Raw genomic sequence first — 20,974 nt, 5'->3', positions numbered from 1 at the left:
CCTGACCCAGGTATCTTTCTGGGCCTGCAGCTCCTCCTACTGGTTCTTCTCCAGTTGAGCATTTGCAGTGAAGGCTAGGTGTGGGGCGAGGGCCTGGGTTTATGGCAGTGGCCTTTGAGGAATGGGTAGGTAGTGGGGAAGCAGACCCCTAAACCAACCTCCACAACACCAAGGTCAGTGCAGGGGTGGAAGGGTAAGAGGCGCCTGGATGCCTGCATGGGACAGCACATTGCTCAAACCATGTGGCAGCTCCTGGGCAAGGCCATGGAACTCCATCAACCCCAGTCACATCTTTTCTTAATTTTTACCTCTCCCTTGGTATCCAGCCCTGCCTAGCACAATGGTAGGCCTCAGCATCTGCCCAGCTCCTGGCCCCCAGGAGGCTCCTCCGCTGTGGAGTGGAGGACTGATGGGTGGGGTCTGAAAGAGCAGGTCTGAGAAGGAACACTCTTTTGGGCAAAGGCAGCAAGCTCCCAACACAGAAGCTGACCCTGTCCTCTTTCCAGGAGGCTGATGGCCCTGCCCTTGTGTTGCTCACCCTGCTTCTCTGGGGACACAGCTGGGAAAACTCAGCAAAAGCTCCCAGGCCTCGTCTATCTCCCCCACTCTTCCAGCAGGGCTCACCCGGCTGGGCCTCCCTGCCAGCAGCCGGAAATCCCTAGAACCACTCTCTCTTCCTACACCACCACCCTCCTCTGAGCAGACACCTGATCCTGGCCACCCTCACAGCCAGGAGCCCAGCTCCACATGCAGCCCAAAGTCAGAGGGAAGTTCTTCCCAAAGCTCCTGGCTCCATGCCCCCTCCCCAGAGCATCTGGCCCTTCTCCTAATGATGGATCCTCTCCTCTACCCTCTACCTCCCCATCTAGCCTTCAGACCACCACATACTGATTTGATGAGAACTTGGAGGCCCTGGGCCCAAAGCACTCCTCCTGGTATGGTGATCTATCCCAGTGGTTAGGCTCACGGATCCTATACCCAGCCTACACATCCCTCCTTCACCACACACTGGCTGTGTGGTCTTGGACAAGTTACCTAACCTCCCTGAGCTGCATTCCCTCATCTCTACTTCTTCCTAGACTCCTCATGAGGACTAAGGGAATTAATGTCTGGAAAGTGTTTTATAAAGGTCTCAGCACATCATTGGTGCTCAAGAGAGGAACTGTACTATCCCCATCATCACTGCAAATTAACAGAGTTTGTTAACTGGCTAGCAGAACCACTATTGACTAATCTGTGGCACATGGCCCCCAGTGACCCTAACAGATCCTATTGCAGGGCATATTGGCTGGGCCAGGTCAACCTCTAACCCTGTGCCCAAAGCTGCATCAGCACCGTCGAGGGACCACAGAACTTTATCCTTAAGGAAAAGGCAATATCACAGGCAAGATAAGACTAATTCACAAAGCAATTAGTAAAAAATACAAGATAGCTTAAAAGTACTAAATTGTTCAGTGCAGACTATAATTGTGTTAATAGTAAGAACCATTTGTATGGCATTTGAGAGTTTACCCAGCACTTGGAAATACATTATCTCATCTCATGTAATCCTCAAAGCAAACCAGCAAGGTAAGTACAGATGTTCCTCAACTTACAACAGTTACATCCCAATAAACCCTTCGTAAGTTGAAAATATCCTAAGTTGAAAATGCATTTAATACCCTCAACCTACAGAAACATCATTTGGCCTAGCCTATCCTAAATGTCCCCAGAACACTGACATTAGCCTACAGTTGGGCAAAGTCATCTGTCAACACAGCACACTGTGGAATATGGGCTATGTATCCTCGTGATCACAGGGCTGACTGGGAGCTGGGCTCACTGCTGCTGCCCTGCATTACAGGAGACTATCATACTACATATCGTTAGCCTGGGGAAAATCAAAATCTGAAGTCTACTGAATGCATATGAACTCAGTCTACTGGATGCGTATTGCTTTCACACCATCACCATCCTAAAGCTGCAAAGTCTTAAGTCAGGGATCATCTGTATTGTTAGATGCAGATGAGGAAACCACGGCTCACAGAGATTAAAAGGCTTAGTTGTGATCACTACCAGTAAGTGAGTGACTCATCTAAGACTCCACCCTGATTCTCACTTCATCTGGTACTAAGATCCTTGCTTTTTCCATTAAGTGGGGTGTGTGTGTGTGTGTGTGTGTGTGTGTGTGTGTGTATTAGTCTGCTCAGGACTGGGTGAGACTTAAACAACAGAAATTTATTTCCTCCCAGCTCTAGAGGATGGAAGTCTAAGATCGAGGTGTCCTCGGGGTTGCTTTAATTCTGGGGCCTCTCTCCTTGGCTCGCAGATGGCCGCCCTCTTCCTCTGACTTCACGCAGTCTTCCCTCTGTGCCACGTGTCTATGTCCTAATTTCCTCTTATAAAATAAGGGACACCAGTCCCGCTGGTTTAGGGCCCAGCATAAAGACTTCATTTTAATTACCTTTTTAAAGACCCTATCTCCAAATACAGTTACATTCAGAGATACTGTGGATTCAACATATAATGGAAGTGACACAATTCAGCTCATAAGTGTGTGTGTGTGTGTTAGTGTTCCGGGGTGGGCACTTCTCCAGACTTCATCTTGCTCTCATCCTTCTCATTTCCCCAAGACTCCCCGTGGCTAGGGTAGCCTCAGTTCAGGTTTCCTGTCAATGTGCGCTGTGCCTGGTGCGGCCTTTTTCTGGCCTCCCTCACAGGCATGGTGGCCTCTCAGAGCTGGATAGGTCCCAGAACCACTCAGGGGATGGGGTTTCCCTGTGACCTTGGCCCTGCCCTGAGGTCCTCAGAATATGGCAGCAAAGGAGAAGGAGTCACCTGCATGGGCCTGCCCACAGCAGGCACCAGTGCCAGTTAAAGAGGCTGGGAAAGCAGGGCTGCAGCAGCCCCTGGAGGACTCCGGGAGAAGCACAGCCATGCTCCCAGATCCATCCAAGAAAGGAATGTGGCGGGCAGACCCAGGAGCACGGCCAGGGCCAGGGCCTGGGGAAGGATGGACGGAGGCAGGCAGCAGAGCAAGCCCCGTAAGAACGTGCCCGCTGACACAGGAGGCGGTGTGAGGAGAACAAACTGGAGGCCACAAGGTCTGGGTTCAAGTTCCCGCCTCTCTGTTCCGTGCTGCCACCCTGGTAAGTTACCTCAAGTTACCTCGTCTCTCAGAGTCTGGATGTTCTGTGTTCTCACCGGCAACACAGGGGAAACAGTAGCATTTGCTTCACACGCTACTGTCAGGATTAAATGAGCTAATTTTTGTAGAATGTCACCTGGCACACAGTAGGTGCTATCAGGGCTGCATAGTAACTTTTGTTGGTATTAGGCACTTTTGCTTTCATGGGTGTCTTCCTCTATAAAAAAATACTTAAAATTCTATTGTACAACTGTGTCAGAAGAAAGATGAATAAAATCCCAGCTGGATTATACTGTTTTCTTTTGGTTTTAAAAGAAATGACATTTTCATGGGCCTCTAATGAATGGTGGCCCCTAAGCATTGGGCCTATCATGTCTAATGGGTAAGCGGCCCCAGGGGCTGCATCAGTGTCTGCTGCTGTGGATGTTAAAGTGTCTCAGAAACTGCCAAGTGTCGTGGCTGGTAAGGAGTCACTGTCACTCCTTTAAGAACACTCCTTCTGTCTTCCTGGGGTCCAGCATCCCTGTCCTCCCCTTTGGGTACTGACTGCAGTCCCTCGATGTCCAGTCTTCCAGCAGAGGGCACTACAGGCCTTTCCCTTTAGTCCCACGGTGATACGGGGCTGGGATGTTCTGATGGGGTATGCCAGGCAGGGACCGCACCTGGTGAGCAGCCCCTTCAGACTTCAGGCAGGCAGGGGAAGGGGCCTCTGGAGGACAGATGCCCACTAGGTCATTTCACAGCAGCCCCCAGGGTGGCAACAACAGCGTCCTCTAGTGGCAAAAAATTCCTCCATCCAACGCCTGCCTCCCCTCCCCTCCTAGGGGCCCCCAGCGTCCAAGGCATGGGGCTTCTGTTGCCGTTCATGTATTTGTCTAAAACTCTCCTCAACCCACACAGGACTGGAACCTGATGAAATGGATTGGAACCTGAGTCAAATGGGCGCAATCCCAAGTGATGTATGAGCAACAGGGCCTTGACTCGGTTTGCACATTGATGCCAATGCTTTCCCACAGGGTCTCCATCTGGTAAGCCCCACCTCAACCTCTATGGATGCCAGCTCACCAGGGCCATGGCGCCTCAAGCCTGGGCCAATGCAGGGCAGCAGCGGGATGCCGCACACACCTCAGCCCACCACTCAGCGGCCCCCAGGGCTGCCCACAGTCCTGCAGCCCTTCTAGGAAGGACCTGCCCACAGGATGTGCCGTCTCCATCACACAGAACAAGCATTTTATTCCAGGGATTGCCAACATGTGAACAGGGTGGAAGTCTCTGACAAGGCAGGCTAGAACCTTTGGATTTGTTTTGGGGGCCAAATCAACTAAGGCTCAGAGAACATATAAAGGCTGCATGAAGGTGGTGAGCTGCCCCCACCTTCACAGGTCTGGGGTCCTAAACCCCTGGAGCCATGGTCAATCCTGTGCCCAAGGCTCTTCTTCTGCAGGCCCTGAAACTTTCACTACAGCTCAGACACTGCTGCATGGGCCAGGGAGGGAGGGGGTGCTTCTGGCAACTGTTCCAGGCACCTGACTCAGCCTCCCTGGTGACCAGGCACAGAGTAGCCAGGAAATGGAGCAAAGCCAGCTGGCTCCAGACCCAGCTGAGCAGCCTCCTGGGAACCTCCTAACCTATGCTTAATGGGGAGGGTCACAAGGCAGCTCAGAGGGTGCACCTCCCTGGGATCTGAAGCCTAAAGAAAGCCACCTCCAGCCAGGCTACTGGGAGGCGTTGAGGGCATGACCCCTCCACCGTCGGCTAAGGTCCTCAATGGTGTCCTGAAGCATCAGGGTCCAGTTGTCACCTCTCTGCATCAGGGTGCAGCGTGTCTCCTTGTGCTCCAGGGCTACGATCTCTGCAGGAGTCTCAGGGGTCAGGCCAGCAGCCAGGACAGCTTCCGGAAACTTGGCTGCAGAGGCAGGGGCAAGGCAGCACCGGGGAGTGCTGCTGGGGATGGGGGCAGGTGGCAGCAGGAGGACAGTGAGAAAATAGAGGGATGGGAAAGGAGAAGGTGGAGGAGGAAGGAGAAGAAGCAGGTGAAGTTTAGGGATAGGGTGGGGTATGGAAGACAGAGACACAGACAGACAATTGGCACCTCAAACTTATCACTACAATGACGCTACCTGGCAAACTGCTCCTCCTGGTTGGAGGCCAGCTCAGCCACCATCTCTGCCCCTGACTGTCCTTGGGATACCTGTCACGTTCCCTCTTCTGGGCCCACAGTTTCCAGGGCACAGTTCCACACAGCACCCATCACACTCCATTACAGCCATTTGTTCATAGTCCTGTCTCTCCCACCGCTTGGAGAAGAAGAGGGCCCCTGAAATTCAAATGGTCCCTCAGTGGCCCAAGCCCCCACGGCCTGTACCTGGGCTGCTGCCTGTCCATCTGCTGGTAATGGTAGTTCACAGCCACCGCCGAGTGGGGGCACAGCAAGTACTGGTTCTCATCCCAGCAGCGGCCCATGGTCTGGGTGATGGCTTCATCAGACACTGACTCGGATGTCACCACCTCTGAAAGCTGAAGGGTCCCAGGTCAGAAAGATGAGGTATGTTGGGAAAGCAGGGAAAGATGACAAAACCCCACTCTCCACCACAGACCCACACAAACCCCAGGGATCCAATGGGACATTCAGACCGAATGGCTCAGACGTGGCTCACAGTAAAAATCCGGCCTCCCAGTTTTGTGCTGACTCACTCAACTTGGAGGAAGGATACATTTGAGTTTTATGTCAATCCATTTAGTTGGGATTTGGCTCCGAATCAGCAAATCAACAAATTAAGATTTGTTCAACAACTTGCCACAGCCAGAAGGCTCCAGGCAGCTTGGTTGCTGGCACACCTCCTTCCTATCAGTTGCTATTCAGCTCACGGAGCACCTCCTCCAGGAAGCCCTCCCCACTTCCTTCGGACAGAGGAAGACTCCCTTGTCTGTGCTCCCTCAGTGTGTTTGGTTTATTTGATCATCTTCTGAAAATGTATTGCATGCTTATAATACAACAAACACCCTGCATATATTTGACTGCAATAGGGATCATAGAGTATCATAGATTTTCTTTTTCTTTTCTTTTTTTGAGACAGAGTCTCTATCTACCCAGGCTGGAGTACTGTGACACGATCTTGGCTCACTGCAATCTCCACCTCCCGAGTTCAAGCAATTCTCCTGTCTCAGCCTCCCAAGTAGCTGGGATTTACAGGCATGTGCCACCATGCCCAGCTAATTTTTGGTTTTTTTAGTAGAGATGGAGTTTCACCATGCTGGCAAGGCTGGTCTCAAACTCCTCACCTCAAACGATCCACCTGCCTCAGCCTCCCAAAGTTCTGGGATTACAGGCGTGAGCCACTGCGCCCAGCTGTATCATAGATTTTCATACAGCTACCTGCTGTGAATTAGGGTTCCCAGGCGACAATGAATGTATTTTACTTGTCTTTGTGTTTCTAGCACCCAGCACAGTTCCAGGCTCACAGTAGATATATAATATGAATGCCACTGCAGCAAGTGAAGTGTCTCCTCTGTGTATAGCCAGAGAGAGAATGAAGGAGTAGGGGGTATGGTGCCTGTCTTCATGGAGCACCTCATTTATATGAGGAGAAGGAATGTGAATGTCAAACCACTAGCCAAATAAATTGATTTTTGGGTACACCAAAAGAAGTACAGATTCCAGAAGGCCGAAATTCCACTCCAGTCTGCATTGGTATGGCTCAGCCTAGAGAACTGCATCCAACTTGGCAAACAACACTTTAAGGTGGATATTGACCATGCAAAATTATGTCATGCAAGGGACCACTAAAGGAAGTGGGAAGACTAACCTGGTAAATGAGGATTCTCTAAATACTGGAAACACTCAGATGTAGAATCAGACTGTGTAAGCTAGAAGGAGCAGATTCTAGCTCAACGTAAAGACTTTTGTAATGGTGAGAGCTGGTGTGAGGTAGTGAGGGTCTGGCCACTGGAGGTATGCACAGTCTGGATGGCCACTTAGTGGGAATGTGGTAGAGAAAATTAAAGGCAGCTTCAGAAATCCTTTTTTTTTTTTTTTTAAACACAGAATAAGTACCATCACCAGGTTGCATTAAAATAAAAACAATCCTTCCCTATTAGATTCCTACCATTCCAAGGGAATAAAATTTCTCCTTTTCCAAGAAAAATAAGACAGAGAAAGGGAAGGAGGGAGGGAAAGAAAAAAGAAAGAAAGAAAGGAGGGAGGAGAGAGAGAGGGAAGAAGGTGAGAGAGGGATGAAGGAGAGGGAGGGAGGAAAGAGAGAGGAAGGAAAAGGAAGAAAGGAAGAGCTCAATGGAAACAATGGTCTCTGTTCATACTAGATGGGCAAAATGGCTTCCAGTTGACAGTATTATTGGAAATTAACAACAATAATAAGTAAAAATAAGTTAATGTATCAAGCTATATATTACCAGGAAGTATGCAAAGTACTTCACAAATATTATTTGACTTAAATCTCACAACAACTCTATGAGGCAGGCATTCTTACTATCGACATTTTATAGATGAAGGAACTGAGGCACAGAGTTTAGGAAACTGGCTCAGCATCTCAGAGCTCACTTGGGATTGAGCCCATTTGACTCTAAATCATGTTCTCTATTACCTCTCCTCATTCAATAAATTGTTCCATGTAAAGCGGCAGTAAAAGTGACGGGCACATAGCAGGTACTCAAGAAACAGGTGTCCTCTTCCCTTGACTAGACTTCCAAACCCCAAGTCTGCTATGTGGCTGTACCCTTTCCTTTCTCTGTGGTGTGTGGGCAGTGACTGACCTTGCTGTGCAGTTCCTTGGGCAGATTCACACTTTGGGTCCTTTCAAACTGCTCCATGAGGGCTCTTGTTACCTGGCTGTCAGAGCCAGAGAGTAGCCAGAATACCCTCTCCATGTTGTAGGGCACCTGGGCAGAAAGTCAGTTTCAGGTCCACACTGATCTCAGCCCCATCCAGCCCCACCCAACCAACACCTGGGCCAGATCTGCACACCTCCCCCAGGCCTACCTGAATGTCCATAGCTGATGCCAAGGTTGATTTAACAGCCTTCGACAGAGAGAAGTCTCCCTGCTGGACAGTCCTGTGGATGATGTCATTGCGATTCACTGCCACGACCAGACGGATGGGCAGGCCTATCTTCTGAGCAATGTACCCAGCTTAAGACAAGAGAGGAAGAGAACAATGGCTTTTTAGAAACAAAAGAAAAAAGTAAATTGGGCTTCATCAAAATTAAGAAACTTTTGTGCTTTTTGAAGCTTTTGTGCTTTAAAAAGGACACTATCAAGAAAATGAAAAGGCAACTCACAGAATGGGGAAAAAATGCAATTCATATATCTGATAAGGGATTGTATCCAGAATATACAAAGAACTGTTGCAACTCAACAATAAAAATACAAATAACCAAATTAAAAAATGGGCAAAAGCAAATGTCCATCAGTGCCAGACTGGATTAAGAAAACATGGCACATATACACCATGGAATACTATGCGGCCATAAAAAAGGATGAGTTCATGTCCTTTGTAGGGACATGGATGCAGCTAGAAATCATCATTCTCAGCAAACTATCGCAAGAACAGAAAGCCAAACACTGCTTGTTCTCACTCATAGGTGGGAACTGAACAATGAGATCACTTGGACACAGAAAGGGGAACATCACACACCGGGGCCTATTGTGGGGAGGGGGAAAGGGGAGGGATTGCATTAGGAGATATACCTAATGTAAATGACGAGTTAATGGGTGCAGCACACCAACATGGCACATGTATACATATGTAACAAACCTGCACATTGTGCACATGTACCCTAGAACTTGAAGTATTATAATAATAATAATAATAATAATAATAATAATAATAATAATAAAATGGGTAAAAGAACAGGCATTCCTTCAAAGAAGACATACAGATGGCCAATGAGCACAGGAAAAGATGTTCAACATCGTTAGTCATGAAGGAAATATAAACAAAAACCATGAGCTATTACTTCACACCCTCTAGGATAGCTAGAATCAAAAAGACAGATAATAAAAAGTGTTGGTGAGGATGTGGAGAAATTGGAAAATTCCTACATTGCTGGTGGTGACACAAAATGGTGCAGCCACTTTGGAAAACTGAAGTCTGTCAGTTCCTTAAAATATTAAACATAGAGTTATCATATAACAGAAATTCCACTCCTAGTTATAGATCCAAAAGAAATAAAAATATATGGTCACATGAAAACTTATACACAAATATTCACTGCAGCATTATTCATAATAGCTGTGTTAAAACAATCCAAATGTCTATCAGCTGATAAACTCATAAACAAAATATACCGCTGTATGGTATATACATACAATCGAAAAAGTACTGATACATGATACAACACGGATGAACCTTGAAAACATTATGCTAGGGGAAAGAAGCCAGGCACAAAAGACCACACACTGTATGATTCCTTTTATAGAAAATATCTGGAATAGGAAAATCTATATAGAGAAACAAAATAGATTCGTGGCTGCCAAGGGCTGGCGAAGGAGGTGGTCTAAGGAAAAGTGAGGAGTGACTGCTAATGGGTACAGGGTTTCTTTTTAGGGTGACATAAACATTCCAAAATTGGTTATGGTGATAGTTGCATAAGTCTGTGAATATATTATACTAAAAACCACTGAATCGTACACTTAATATGTGTGAATGGTATGTGAATCATTTAGCAATAAACCTGTTTCAGACACACACACAGAGAGAGCTAGCGAGCGAGCGTGAGGATGACTAGGAGCACAGCACCATGCCCTGAGGCTGTTCTATGTGTCAGCTCCTGCCAGGGGCCAAAGTATTTCATAGATGGCTGACTACTGTAAAACACCAATTTTTGGAAGAGGAAATGAAAGTTCCAAGAGGTCAATGTGACCTGTCCGAAGCCTGTTAAGTGTCAGAGTCAGGATTCAAAATATGCCTAAGTCCTGAGCACATGCCCTCCCTCAACTCAGCCTCCCAGAGCCAGCAGTTTCAGACTACTCTCCCTGCACAGGCACCAGGGGAGGCCAGAGCAGCATCCTCAGTCCACCCCAACAGCAGTTCTTGTTTGCATGGAACAAGCAAGGAATTCCTCCTGCTAAGAGGTGTAGAACACGGACATGTGACATCGTTTAGGAAGGTTTTACATATGGTGCTTTCATGAGCAGTTTATCTCTGGTGAGTAGCTAAGGGGAGTTAGGGACAACCACACCACCCAACATCACTGTTAACCTGGCAAAACGCTTTCTCATTCTTTTTTTTTTGAGACTGAGTCTCTCTCTGTTGCCCAGGCTGGAGTGCAATGGCACAATTTCAGCTCACTGCAACCTCCACCTCCCAGGTTCAAATGGTTCTCCTGCCTCCGCCTCCCAAGTGACTGGGATTACAGGCATGCGCCACCACACCTGGCTAATTTTTGTATTTTTAGTAGAGATGGGGTTTCACCATGTTGGCCAGGCTGGTCTCGAACTACTGATCTCAACTTTCTCTTTCTTATTTCACCTAGTCCTCATGAGAACATCATGATAGCCTTGCCTGACAGGGGAGAAATAGAGGCTCAGGAAGGTCCAGGGTCTTAAAGCCAAAGAGTTGGTTCCTGACAGAGCAAAGATGGATAGGAACGCCCTCAGGAAATGTTGGTCACGTGTTTATTTTGTATCGAGCACTGTGGTAGGCTCTGGGCTGCAGAGGGCCACTGGCTGCACAACTCGGTGCATCACTAATTGGAGGGTGATGGGAATGGGGAACATGGTGGGCTTTACCCCATGAGTGGCAAAGAAGCTATTTCCTCCTTGTCTGCCAGCCCGCTGTTCTCTCCACCCTTCTTTCAGTGGCAGAAGTCAGAAAGCCCCACCCAATCAACACCTAGGCCACATCTGCACACCTCCCCCAGTGGCTTCCTCACCACTAAGATGCTTCTGTGCTCTCAGCTAGACCATCCTTGGTGCTCATCAGAACCAATGCCATTGCTGGAACTACTAGGAACAGTAATTCCCCTAGCCTCGCCAGCTCTGCAGCCAGACTGCCTGGGTCGCACTCCTGGCCCAGCTGTGTAACCAGGGCATGACTCCTTTCTCTGTGCCTTTGTTTCCTCATTATAAAATGGAAAGTGTCTTCTCCACAGGTGGATAAATGAGTTCATATGTGAAAAGCATTTAGAACAGTGCCAGGTGCATACTAAGTGCTTGATAAATACTAGTGATTAAATAAAATGACTTTAATGCTACACAGCTGTACAGCAGTTTGCCCTCACAAAGTCTGCATGTACACAGGAATCTTATTCGTTTATTGAGGCAGTCCTGGGAGATATGATGAGTGATACAATCTCATTTTATAGCTCAAAGGTTGAGTCTAAAGGACTGCTGCACAGCCTCTCAGCTAGTAAAGGACAGAACTGGGGCCAGAACCCCAAGTCCAGAACTTTTTCCACATCACATGGGGTCAGGATAGTGTATCCAGGAATGGGAACACATGTGCCAGTCAAGCCGCTTGCCCTCACATTGGGTAGCTGGCCAGGGTTGGGAGCAAAGTCCACATTTCTGATTGAGGGCACTGCCAGCCAGGCACAGTGGCTGACCCTTGACCTTGCCTCTCCACATTCTGCTGAGCCGGCGAGCACATCAGGTGAGGCTGCAGGAGCATGCAGGGTTAAGCCATCACCCTCTGCTGCTGGCAGCAGGAGCCCAGGATGCTGCCCCAGGCAATGACAGGTGAAATCTTCTGGGAGCTTCTTCTGTGGGGTTTCCCATCACCTTCAGAACTGGGACTCCACCTTCTTTCTCCTCACAGTTGCAGCCAAAAGGCAGCTAGAAGGACTGGGGCCACAGGTATTTTTCTGGAAAGCCCATTTGTGCCCCGGGGACTCCTTACCTGCAAGGTTACCGGCAGCCCCTGTTGGCACAACCACCTCCACCAGGGGTAGGGGATGCGTGTCCAAGGATGGCGTACACTGGAAGTAAGCAAGGAAGTGGTGGGCCATCTGCACCAGGACCCGGGACCAGTTGATCGAATTCAGGCTCATCAGATTGTGCTTCTTGACAAAAGCCACGTCGGCAAACACAGTCTTGATTGGCTCATCGAGCTCATCGCTGTTTCCCTCCACTGCCAGGGAGAGAGGAGAGGGCAGCTGTCAGGAGCATGCAGAACCCCTAGGAGGTCAGCAACCGCCTGGGACAGCCCTCCCAGGCTGAGCCCATTCTCCTGGGACCTTCGCATAGTGTAGGTTTCTTTACTTTCACGTAGCTTGGCCTCACTTTCTAGACTCAATATTAAGCTCCTCAAGGACAGAAACCATGCCTCAGATTCTTGTGTTCCTAAATATCTGCCCTAGCTTAGAACAGAAAGGGTAGCCAGAACTAGTTCCAACGTTTCTACCATTATCTAAAATAAGATAGCAAATGTCAACCTTCCGGGATCCTGGGAGAATTTCTCTTTGTAATCCCTGCCCACTTCCCCCACTCTTCCGCAGAGGAAGAACTGTGTGCCTGACTGGAAAATGATGAGAGTCATAGCCTTTCCTCCACAGTCCTCTACCAGTGCCCAGGGTGGAAACAGTCAACATTCCCCCGTGGTCTGCCCTCTGCCCTCATTAGGTCACAGGGTAGGTGTTCTGCTCTCTGCTCCTACATGGCAGGTAAGCTTACGTGGACAGAACTTCCCCTCCACGAAGCTGGGTGTGTACATCAGTGTAATTTATGAGTGAATTACTGGATAAATTTATGGTGAATTGTCCACTAATACAAGTCATATCCCCCATCTAGCTCAATGAGCAATCAAGCCAATATTGATTTCTTATATGATACCCGAGTATGTCTCCATTGAATCTACACTTGGAAGGGAGAGTGGTGAACTTTACTGGAAAATGTGCCAGAGAAGGCATTAAAGGTGCTAACCATTCTGCCCTTCAACACTGTGTAGCAGCAATGGAGCTGGGGGACTGACTCTAGATCCCCATGTGTATCCAGAATGGCCAGGGCCAGTCATGGTGATTCCATTCCTTTGCCAGGACCAAGCCAATCAGTGCCTGGTATTCTCATGGGGTCAGGGTTGGCTCCACAATGAGCATGTGAATAAATTCAGGTCTGTGAACCACAAAGACGTGTTTGCTGGGTTCTAAGAAAAGATTCACTGCTTTTAAAAAAGAGCAACAGGAAGGAACAGACCTGGTCACCTCAAGGAAACACCATATGACCACAAGAGGAATGAGCCTTAGGACTGAGGGCAGAGCAGAGAATGGGAAGGACCTGGGTTCCTGAGAGCAGTGTGAGTCACTGAATGAAGCAACTGGGAGCCCACTCCACCTCTGGCCTTCCAGTTATGGAAGCTGGAAAATATTCTTGTTTAAGCTGGTCTGAGTTGAATTTTTTGCTACTTCTAGCCAAAAGCATCCCAAATAATATAATTAATAAATACCTAGCACTTGCTGATTATTCTGTGCTTAAGAAGAACCAAGTATACAATGTACATGGAAATTAATGACTTTATAAACCAACTGTCCACACGCAATAATCTAAGTGGTCCATCCCTACTTGCTAAGCTTACCAGTCTACGGAAAAATACATATTTGCTGTTACATCCTGAACTAACACACATCCTCCTTAAAACCAAACCAGAAAGCTCTAGAAAGGAAAGAAAGCATCTGAATAGTGCCGTTTATAAACAAAACTGATTTCTGTGAAGTCTGCTGCCTTAGTTTCTGATTTTCTTGAACATGTACACAACAAAACACCCCCTTCAGGTCCAGATTTAATGACTTAATACATTCATCAGATTCCACATTCCCACCATTACTTTACACCTGAGCACTGTTTTCCAATCCACAAGTCAGGAATGGAGCTTTCAGTCACACCCTCAGGTCTGCATACAAAAAAGACAAAAAGGGAGGAGGCAGGTCAGAGGCACAAAATGCTATTCTCTGCTTTGATTCTAGGAAAAAACAGTCCTAGATCCATAACTAGCAATTTTGGTGCTTGGGGTATAATAAGGACCCTCAGGAGCCTGAATCTTGTGCATTGAAGTCTTGCAACAACTGCAGGAAAATGCAGCCAAATATGAGCAATTAGCAAGGCAAATGTGTAAGACGACGTCAACACCTGCATTAGCATGGACTTTTCACTGGCAAGAGTATGCACTTGCTAAAGAACAGAGCAGAGGGGCAGTTTGCTTGCTCTTGAACAAACTGACAAAGGATATTTATGCTATTCCTTTGGATAAGGTTTGTTTTCACTGTGCTTTTGCTCCTTGTCACAGTTGATGTTATACAAAAACAACCTCTACAGGATTATCATAAGAAGCCAGGAGAGCTGTAGAAGGAACATTCTCTGCCATCACACTTGCTGTTCTGTCAGGTGAGTGACCAAACTAAGCCAGGCCTCTGGAAAGCGTGCCCGAGGCCACAGCCCACCCAGGCCAAAACTTAATCCAAGTCCCCACCTTATAGCTACCTGGGGTCCAGTAGGGTGTGAGAGGTAAAAATAAAAATGTACAGCTCCACCCACACTCGCCCCATCTTTCTCCACTCCCAATCCCTATAATGATTAAATCCATTAGGAATAGATGGCCTGATATTAAAAAAGATGGCTTTTGCCTTTCTCCAAGCACAAAATGCTGTCATTCTCATGATGTGACTCAGGTAGGAGTATAACCAGTGGTGGGTACCACTGATCCCTATTTTAAATATTTAGACTGGATAACTAGTGCATGGCTTAGTTGTTCCCATACTGTAAAGAACAGCAGGAACTGTCAACATATAATGACACATTCTTTTTTTTTTTTTTTTTTTTGACAGGGTCTCACTCTGTTGCCCAGGCTGCAATGCAATGGCATGATCCTGAGTCACTGCAGCCTTCTGGGCTTAAGCGATCCTCCCATCTCAGCCTTTGGAGTAGCTGGGACTATAGGTGCACACCGTCAAGCCCGGCTAATTTTTGTATTTTTTTATAGAGGCAAGGTTTTGCCATGTTGCCCAGGCTGGTCTCAAACTCCTGGGCTGAAGCGATCCACCCACCTTGACTTCTCAAAGTGCTGGGATTACAGGCGTGAGTCACCGCACCTGGCAACACATTCTCTTAAAATAATTATTTAACATGTTGGTGTCCTCTAAACTTCAGAGTCTTGGAACAAAACCCAAGTCACTTGGCTCAGGTTATGACTCTGCATGGCTGCTGACATACATGACCCTTGCAGGTTGGACATGCATGGAGGTGGCATTTTTTGGGATATGGTTTTCAATTCGTACTTAGTGCGCTGTACTGTTGGTATCGGTTTATACATCTGTCACCTCCAATAGTTTACTATGTAGCCAGAACCCTGCCCAGAGCTGAGCCAAGGCATATACACCAACCTCAAATATGACTGATGAAAGGAAGACAGTTACCCAATTGTGCAGTTTTGTTCCAGCCCATCTCCCAAAGCAAACCCAAGTAAGGCAGGGCTGCACTGTCCCTAGAGCTTCTGCCTCGGCACACACCTCCAAACACATGTACGTTCTCCTTCAGCACCGTTGTCATCTGGAGCTCCTGAATCTTTGTGCAGTGACCTTTGGGCAGCAGAACGATAATGTCCACGTTCTTTGCCCCTTTAACACTCTCAATGGCAGCACTTCCTGTGTCCCCAGACGTTCCTGGATGGGAAGAAAGGATAACCCTCCCCCTTTAGAACAAAGGGAATGAACAAGGAAAGAAATGGTCCCCAAAGCACTGTTGTCAAATACAGCAACAACTACTTCAAATACTTGGAGGATATGAAACTAGCACTCCACATAGGGTCCATGGATCCACAGATAAAATTCAGGACATCAGTGAACTTGTGAACCACATCATCTTAAGCATTTTGTGCACTTCAAACGTTACTCTGAGAAAGTTCCATAGCCTCTATCAGCCTGGCAAAGGGGTCTACGGCACCAGAAAAGGTTAGGAACCTTGCTCTGGAAGAACCAGTGCCACAGTCCCTGAGTGGCTCTATGAACAGCATCCCATAGGTGGACACCCTACAGTCACAGCACTCAGGTATTCCGCGTTCATGCCTCCAAAACACACCTACAACCACAGTGACGTGCTTCTCCCTCTTCTCCAGGAAGTACTGCAGGAACTGTGCTGTGCAGGACAGGGACAGGTCCTTAAATGCATATGTGACACCATGCCACAGCTCCAACACGTTCAGCCCATTCTTCAACCTGGACAGACGGACCACCTCTTTGTGACGGAATCTGCTGAAGGCTCGGTCAATCAGATCTGTGAGGGTAGTGGGGTGGATAGCCAATGAGGGGCCTGGTCTCTTTCTCAAGCTCCCTCTCAGTCTCTGAAGATAAAGTTTCCAACTCCTGCTACTAAAAGGCCAAAAATCTTCATCTTAAATGATACCATTTTTGAATACAACTGTATAAACCTAGAAAAAAGTCTGGGAAAACATACACCAAACTGTTCGTAGATTCCTCATAGTGATTTCCTCAGAGACCAGGATTGGTGCTAGAAGACTTTTTCATTTTTTATACTTCTTCATTGTTTGACTGTCTCGTGAGCATGTATTCCAGTCAGGGGTCAATTAAATAGCTATATAACACATCAATGTCGCATCCCATCTAATGCTCCTTCTTAAAGACAGGAAGCTTTTTGTTTGTTGCATTACTAAATCTCACACCTGTGACGCCAGAGCTTTTGGATGGCTGATATACAGCCCTCCCTAAGGCAGGACTAGAGCAGTCCTAGAGCAGAGCTTCTCAAACTGTCACTGGCAAACCAAGCACCTGGGATCTTGCTAAAAAGCACGCTGGTTCAGTCCATCTGAAGCAGTCTCGGATTTCCAACAAATGCCCAAGCAATGCCATTACTGCTGGTCATCAGACTGCATTTTAAGTGGTCCTTTCTCTTCCCCAACCCCAAACCACCACCATTACATTATGGATTTTGTTCTTGCTGTTTAAAGTGTGGCTCATGGACCAGTAGTCTAGTATTATTTGGACCTCTGACAGAAATGCAGAATTCTCACTCCTATCCCAGACCCACTGAATCAGAATTTGGTTTTTAACAAGATCCCAGAGGGAATCCATAGGCACAGTATAGCTTAAGACAAGCTGGTCCGGGACAGTCTTGAAGTCCCTTCTGGAATTAACATTCAAAAAATAAAATAGCAATTTAGGGGTCTGGGTGCTTTACGTGCAGGAAGGAAACATCTCAACATTCAAGTCACTCAAGATGATTCTAAAACCCCTAGTGTTGAAGAGGTTTTTTTTGAAAGAAAGAAAGAGAGGGAGGGAGGAAGTAAGGGAGGGAGGGAGGGAGGGAAGGGAGGAAGAAAGAAAGAGAAAGACAGAATGAAGAAAATTTCAACATTCATCTTCCTGGAGAAAGGATGAAATCTTTCGGAATATTTTCAATTCTGGGATTCTAGAGTCAGGAAAAGAAATAAAGTTTGAGAAACATGACTAGAGACTTCCTAGTGGTTTGGTGATGGATTTGCAATTCTGTAGACTGAGCTGGCAGGGGCTGGAGGAGTGGAAGTAGAGGTGGGAGCGCTCACCATTTAAGTCATCTTTCGGAATGAGCTCAGAGCCAATGAAGAGGGCGCACAGCTCCTTCACCAGGTCAGGATAGGAGAGTGTGCTCCACCGGCACAGGGTCTCTCTGTCCAACTGTGGGAGCTCTTCCGGCATAAAGAGGCCTCCATCGGGTGCATAGCCAGAGAAGAGGGCCCCCTCAAAGTTGACCTGTGGGGCTATGCCCCTGGTGCTGACGTACCACATGATCCTGGAGGCCTGCAGAGAGGACAGTCCCAGAGGCACCTGGTCTCCAAGCTCTCACACCCCATGGGGCAAAGCCAAAGCACACACAGTCTCACAGTTAGCCTCTGGACCACCACTCTCTGGGGCACATGTCCCAGACCTAGAGATGGCAGTCCTGTCTCAAATCTCATACCAGCTTCATCTGCAACTGTGTAAATCATGATTCCATCAATCAAAATGAGGCTATTCCACTGACCTCCTGTCTTGAGAGAGAAGGTATCGGAGCATGCCTGGAAAAGAGAAAGCTTGGTCCTCACCAGTGAGAAAGGCGGCCTGGGGGTGGGGACAGATAATAGCAATAGCAGGCAACTACCAGCTTGATATCTCTCTTGCTAAGGTAAAAGGCCAACACACAGAGTTATATACCCCTTTCAGGGATGTCTGGAACCACTTCTGCTCAAAAACCAAACACTTTCAATGGTTATTAGAAACACTGTCTACAGCCTAGTAGTTCTCAACTCTGGTAGCCTGCTGGAATCAACTTGAGAGCGTTAAAAAAAAAAAAAGTACAACTACCTTAATCAATTAAATTAGACTCTAAATAAGAGGCTCCTCAAGAGAGTCTAACGTGCAGCCAGGGTTGAGAAGAGGGTGACCAACTCATCCCAGTTTGCCCAGGAGTTTTCTGATCTTAAAACTGCAAGTCCCATGTCCTAGGAAACCCCTCAATCCCAAGCAAACTAATATGGTTGGTCATCCTAGTGGATAACCAGTGTTCTACCTCTTAGCCTAATCCTATGACAGTTACAAGTGTTGACATGCAGTCTTTAAAACTAACTGGCCCTGCATGGACTGAGTTCTCTGGTTCCTGGGGAAGCCCAGGACACCTTAGGCCTAACTCTGGTCACACTTCCACATCAGTTACTTTCCCAGGAGCCAGATGCCATGTCAAGGAGCTGGGCTTGAACTCTGAACACCTTCCTCTGGAGCATGACAGTGAATTTAGGGGCAAGCCCCACAGTAACTCTGGGGATGAATTTGACTAGACATAGGCCTCAGTATTAGTTTGGACTTTCTGTGCCAGGGCGGGAGGGGAACCCCTGCCCTCTAAGGGCAAAGCCACCCAAAGCTCTCTACCTACATGAGGCCTATGAGCACTGACCTGGAGGAATTCTCATTTCCAAGTCTGTGGCTCTGACATCTGTGGGCCCAAGTGCAAGTCTCACGTGGGCTGCCACATGCCACTCTCTTAGCTACAAATATAAGTGTATCTAACTTAGAGACAGAGACAAGCTTGATCATACAAACCACGAATCTTTTGAACGTGATTATGCTGGGACAATGGTATAAGCCAGAACTGTCTCTGGCAACCTAGCACACAAGGTCACCCCGTGTGGAAGTCCATGTCAAAGAGATGAAATCTGGGTAACTCCAAAAGCTAACTGCAGTGGATAAGCAAAGCAGACAGTATTTCACAAAACAGAACCAGGGTCGGGGGACAGGTGTTAGCGCTGACCTCAATAAAGAGAGGAATTTCCGCAATTCTGTAGTAAGAGTTAGAGCCAACGCAAACTGCCCAAGACCCTGGAATAACAGAAAGAAGGCCTTCATAGGACCAGACTTAAATGCTACGCCTAAGCCCAAAGAACCCGTCGCAGGAGTGAAGGCAGGAGCAAGCAGGGCAATCAGGTACAGCAAAGGAAAGTATTTTCGGAATGCCCTTCCCTGGGTGGAAGAAATATCACACCTGGGGCACTGGGAAGGAGGATATGGAACAACTGTCCAGCAACAGAGGACAGAGGGGCTGGCTTGGGGCTCTGAGCAGGTCATGGAAGGAGCTGGCCTCATGAGCACAGACCCATGCCCCTCACGCAACAGGACTGTCCCTGTTCTGTCCAATGCCCTCCAGGGGCAGCATTCCCATGCCAATTGAGCAAAGCTAAAGAGAAATACACATGGTTGGGTTCAACATAAGCCAGAGGCGGAAACAGCAACCACAGGAGGTGGTGAAGTTGAAGAAGAAAACCAAGAGCTGTTTGTTGGGCTGCTCTGTGAGGCCTCCAAGCATGGGATGCAGACCCGGACCACGTGACTCCTGGGATTTTATATTCTAATAATTTTCCCTCACGACTCCTCTGGACCCTATTCCAGAGTAGAGAAGGTCAGAAAAACTCTTACCAATAACCAGGATAAATAAACAATATGGAAAATAGGAGCAGCCCGAAGGCTGGGAACGAGAAGGTGGGTAGACGGGCGCTCCTCAGGGAGGTGGAGGGGTTTTGTGAGAAGCGGTGGGGCAGGGCGGAGACTCGGACCCCAGGAGCCGACGGCACCCCTAGGGGTGGGGGCAGGCCCCGGGCTCTCTCAGCCCACAGTGCCAATCATCCCGCCAAGGAGGGCCGCCTAAACCCTCAGGGGGTTCGCAGGCGCCTGAGGTTCTACTCCCTGCCCCTGAAAACACCACGGACTTCTGTTCCGGGTTTCTCCATTGACTGCCCACACCCCGCAGAAAACGCAAAGCATCAGAAACTCCACCACCACCCTCCCAGGTTCCCCCAAGTCCGAGCCCCGGAACCAAAGGTTCCAGAAACGGGAGGGGCGACCGACGCGGGCCTGCTGGAGTCAGGGCTGAGCAGAGCCGCAAGAGCGTCCAGAGCTCGGAAATCTCGCCCGCTACGACGCCGGGTGGGCGGCAAGGTTGGCGCGCGTTACCGGTGCGGGGAGCGGAGCGCAGCAAGGATGCCCACGCTGCGAACGTGAGCACTCCCGAGTCCGCGTCCCCGGCGGTGGGGTGGGGCTTCCGGTCGGGGCCGGAGCTATGGTTGTCAGCTCCCGGGAGGCAAGCACCTGGGGGTGGGGCGGGGAGCAGGGGGCGGAGCGCGGAAAGCGCGTGGGCCGCGGTGCGCGATCAGGGAAGTATCACCAGGGAGAAGCCCTGTGCCTCTCCCGTGGCCCGTTTTTTAAGGCGCTTTATTCACATTCAGCCTCGGAATCTTTGCTGCAGGGCTGTGAGTCCCACCAAACCTCATTTTTTCAGTTTAGAAAATGTACAGCAAGGTGCAAAGAAGAAAGGCCCTGCGTTCCTTTAGGATTCTTGTCTCTCATCTGCAGCATCAGAGAGCTGGAGCATGAGAGCCTTGGTTCT

General features: G+C 48.4%; 1 protein-coding gene across 7 annotated transcripts; it reads right to left on the bottom strand.

Annotated features, from left to right (window-relative positions):
- Window positions 1-4,340: 4,340 nt before the first annotated feature.
- On the bottom strand, window positions 4,341-20,633 carry THNSL2 (threonine synthase like 2). Of its 7 annotated transcripts, XM_030921752.1 has the most exons (11): window positions 20,542-20,633; window positions 19,346-19,413; window positions 18,086-18,119; window positions 17,628-17,862; window positions 16,148-16,342; window positions 15,580-15,732; window positions 11,982-12,212; window positions 8,124-8,272; window positions 7,898-8,023; window positions 5,493-5,644; window positions 4,341-5,071 (listed from the first exon to the last, which is right to left on the bottom strand). In XM_030921752.1, exons 4-11 carry the CDS (start codon window positions 17,848-17,850, stop codon window positions 4,843-4,845), a joined length of 1,458 nt encoding a protein of 485 aa, XP_030777612.1. In that variant the 5' UTR covers window positions 17,851-17,862; window positions 18,086-18,119; window positions 19,346-19,413; window positions 20,542-20,633; the 3' UTR covers window positions 4,341-4,842. The 7 variants fall into 7 exon arrangements, with proteins under 7 accessions (XP_030777612.1, XP_010376737.2, XP_030777608.1 ...); XM_010378435.2 differs by having other exon boundaries at window positions 19,346-20,633; XM_030921748.1 differs by having other exon boundaries at window positions 4,341-5,068; window positions 19,346-20,633.
- Between the last annotated feature and the right edge of the window lie 341 nt (window positions 20,634-20,974).

Source organism: Rhinopithecus roxellana, chromosome 17 (genome assembly GCF_007565055.1).
Source record: "Rhinopithecus roxellana isolate Shanxi Qingling chromosome 17, ASM756505v1, whole genome shotgun sequence".
NCBI classification, from domain to species: domain Eukaryota; kingdom Metazoa; phylum Chordata; class Mammalia; order Primates; family Cercopithecidae; genus Rhinopithecus; species Rhinopithecus roxellana.
The sequence above is the reverse complement of the archived record's forward strand: the minus strand, read 5'-3'. Positions and strand labels throughout refer to the sequence as shown.

What these genes read in the sequence shown, in the direction of transcription:
- THNSL2 (XM_010378435.2), bottom strand. Translation starts at nt 19,677, where the DNA reads ATGAGGCCAGCTCCTTCCATGACCTGCTCAGAGCCCCAAGCCAGCCCC. An exon ending in GCACGTCACTGTGGTTGTAG is followed by an intron (nt 15,733 to 16,147) that starts GTGTGTTTTGGA and finishes CTTCCCATCCAG; the next exon opens with GAACGTCTGGGGACACAGGA. An exon ending in GGCTGCCGGTAACCTTGCAG is followed by an intron (nt 8,273 to 11,981) that starts GTAAGGAGTCCC and finishes TCTTGTCTTAAG; the next exon opens with CTGGGTACATTGCTCAGAAG.